Here is a 2,546-nt window from a genome sequence, read left to right on the forward strand (position 1 = left end):
GCAACAGGACACGCTGGAATCCTGCCAGAGGGCGAGACGGGAATGTGGCTCCTGTGGATGACTGCATATGCCCGGCAGATGGGCAAGGAAGGAAGCAAATTTGATAAACCTGTAGGTCATCTGAACCACAAAACTGGCCAGAACAGGCAGCTTTCCAGAGAGGTCTGTAGGGAGAAGTTAAGAGCAAACACTCTATAGTCTGAGGAACTGATCCAGTCCAGAATCTGCAGAGCAGAACCCGAGACCTAGGCCTGCACTGTCCAGCGAGAACAGCCACCAGCCCCACGTGCCTTCAAGCACCTGAAACGGGGCCAATCCAAACTGAAAACAGCTGTAAAGGTAAAACACACCCCAGACTGCCAACACCTCATACAAAAAAACAAAGCATCTCAATGGCTTTTTATATTGATTACATATTGAAATGATAGTAGTTGGGACGTGCTGGATTAAATGATTTTTTGTAATTGATTTTGGGGCGGGGGGGGACACAACTGAGCTACCCAGCCAGGGCAGCTAAATGACTTTTTAATGTGATTACCAGACCATTTAAAATTACACGCGGCCCTGGCCGGTGTGGCTCAGTTGGTTGAGCATTGTCCTGTGCACCAAAAAGTTGCCAGTTCAATTCCCAGTCTGGGCACATGCCCGGGTTGTGGGTTCAGTCCCTGGTCAGGGTCTGTACGAGAGGCAGCCAATTGATGTTTCTCTCCCCCCCCCCCCCCGCTCTAAAATCAATAAAAACATATTTTAAAAAAATAAAATGATGTGTGGCTAGCATCGTATTATCATTGGATAGCACCACTCTAGGCTCTCATCCAATGCCATCCAGGTGAGGCCCACCCCGGGGTCTAGGCCTCATGAACAAATCTTTATAACTTAGGGGAAGCAAAGGACTCCGTTCTAGACAACCCCCAGACGGCATGGGGTGGTGGGAGAAAGAGTGTGGGCTTCTGAGTCACAGACCCCCGTCTGGTCTCAGCGTGGCCCCTCCGTGCCGGGCACATCACCCAACCTTTCTTAGCTGTTGCAGGGAATAGACAGAGGAAATAAACATCAGACATGTAGGAAGTACCGAGTGGACGTCAATATGCTACCCTGTCACCCAAGTGGGCACAGGTAGGATTTAAATGTCTGGGCCCCTGGCAGGGACAGGGCCGTATGCCCTACACAAGGAGGCCTGGCCAAGGGGATCTAAAATTTGGTCACTTCTGCTGACTGTGGCCCTCTGGGCAAGGGATCACATCTGCCCAAAGGCACAGGCACCTTTTCTGATTCATGGAAAGGGGCAGTCTGCTCACCAAGCCAGGCACCCACAGACCAGACAGGTTTCCTGAAGGGGCGGGAGTCCTGTCCCCATGGGCCCTATGGGAGAGCCCATGCCTGGAAGCCCCACCTGCAGACACCTCTGCATTACCCCCCTCCCGCCTGCCGGCCCCTCACCTCAGGCAGGGAAGAAATGGACTCGAAGCTCACGCGCTTCTCGGCACAGGTGGGAGACCGGCCGCTGGGCCGCCTGCAGCTCTTGGGGCCTTCAGACTCCCTGCGCCCCTTCCCCTGCAGCAAGAGGGCAGCCGTCAGGTCCCGGGACAATTGGGAGCCGGTCCCTTCTGCATCCCAACTCGGGCAGCACCTCCTGAGCCTAGGGGGCTGGGCTTTGCTGAGAGCCAGCCCTGGACCGGAGCCACTCCACAGTCAACGTGAACTGGTCCCCGCCAGGCATGCGGCCTCAGAAAAGCCCCACCCTCCCGACCCTTCCAGCCCTGCTGTGTGCTGCCTTCCCCCCTCCCCACCCCCCACCCCGTTAGTCATGCGCGTTGGGTGGTATGCTAGTCCACGCCCAGGACTGGAACAGTGCATGCCAGGGGCTCACCAGGGTGTGACAGTGAGTGAGGGGTTAAGAAGTGCTGAGGGCAGAAGTAAAGGAAGGACAGAGGGGTGGAGAGGGCAGGGCAGGGGACTCCAGGATGGGCATGGGCTTGCACATGCCAGGGAACATGCAAGGAGGAGGGGAGATCAAAGAGACACCTCACCATAGCACCCCGGGAGAAAAGTAAAGCGTTGGCCCGATAGTGCCAGCAGTGGAGGGCGGCCAGCAGGGAGCTGGCAAAGTCGGCTACCTGCTCCGCCACTGCCAGGCTCTCCTCCTCCTCCTCCTCCTCCTCTTCCTCTGAGCCTGGGGGCTCTGGCCCAGACCCCTTCTTGCTGCCTTCATGCCCTGCCAGGTCCTCCAGAGTGACCTGAAATGCCTGCTCCTCCTCCTCGTCCTCCTCCACCACCTCCTCCTCCTCCTCCTCCTGTTCCTCCCGGGCAGCCCCTTCAGGCTCCGGCTGCAGGCCCCGAGTACGAGTACGGGAGGGCTGCCCGCAGTCCAGGAGAGCGCCAGCACTGCCCGCATGCTGTTCAGAGCAAAGACTCCTCGTGACCAGCCCTGGGCAACACTCCTCCTCCTGCCAGTGGCTGGGGGTGAGGAGGCTTTATACATAAATCCACATCTAGACACCAACCCCTGGTCTCCACTGGAGCCCAGGGAGGACCAGAGGGGGAGC

At 57.5% G+C, this 2,546-nt stretch overlaps 1 protein-coding gene across 3 annotated transcripts in view; it reads right to left on the reverse strand.

Moving 5' to 3' along the window:
- Window positions 1-1,454: 1,454 nt before the first annotated feature.
- Window positions 1,455-2,546, reverse strand: part of PLEKHG3 (pleckstrin homology domain containing, family G (with RhoGef domain) member 3) — a 13,081-nt gene continuing 11,989 nt past the window's right edge. The window contains exon 15 of one of the 3 annotated variants that reach the window (XM_014545918.1): window positions 1,455-1,554. In XM_014545918.1, coding sequence (XP_014401404.1) covers window positions 1,532-1,554 — 23 coding nt within the window. In that variant the 3' untranslated portion in view covers window positions 1,455-1,531. Of the gene's footprint in view, window positions 1,555-1,775; window positions 2,397-2,546 lie in introns of those variants that run through there. The other 2 variants (XM_014545914.1, XM_014545917.1) reach the window with 2 other exon arrangements.

The sequence above is a fragment of the Myotis brandtii genome, unplaced genomic scaffold (genome assembly GCF_000412655.1).
Source record: "Myotis brandtii unplaced genomic scaffold, ASM41265v1 scaffold423, whole genome shotgun sequence".
In the NCBI taxonomy this organism is placed as follows: domain Eukaryota; kingdom Metazoa; phylum Chordata; class Mammalia; order Chiroptera; family Vespertilionidae; genus Myotis; species Myotis brandtii.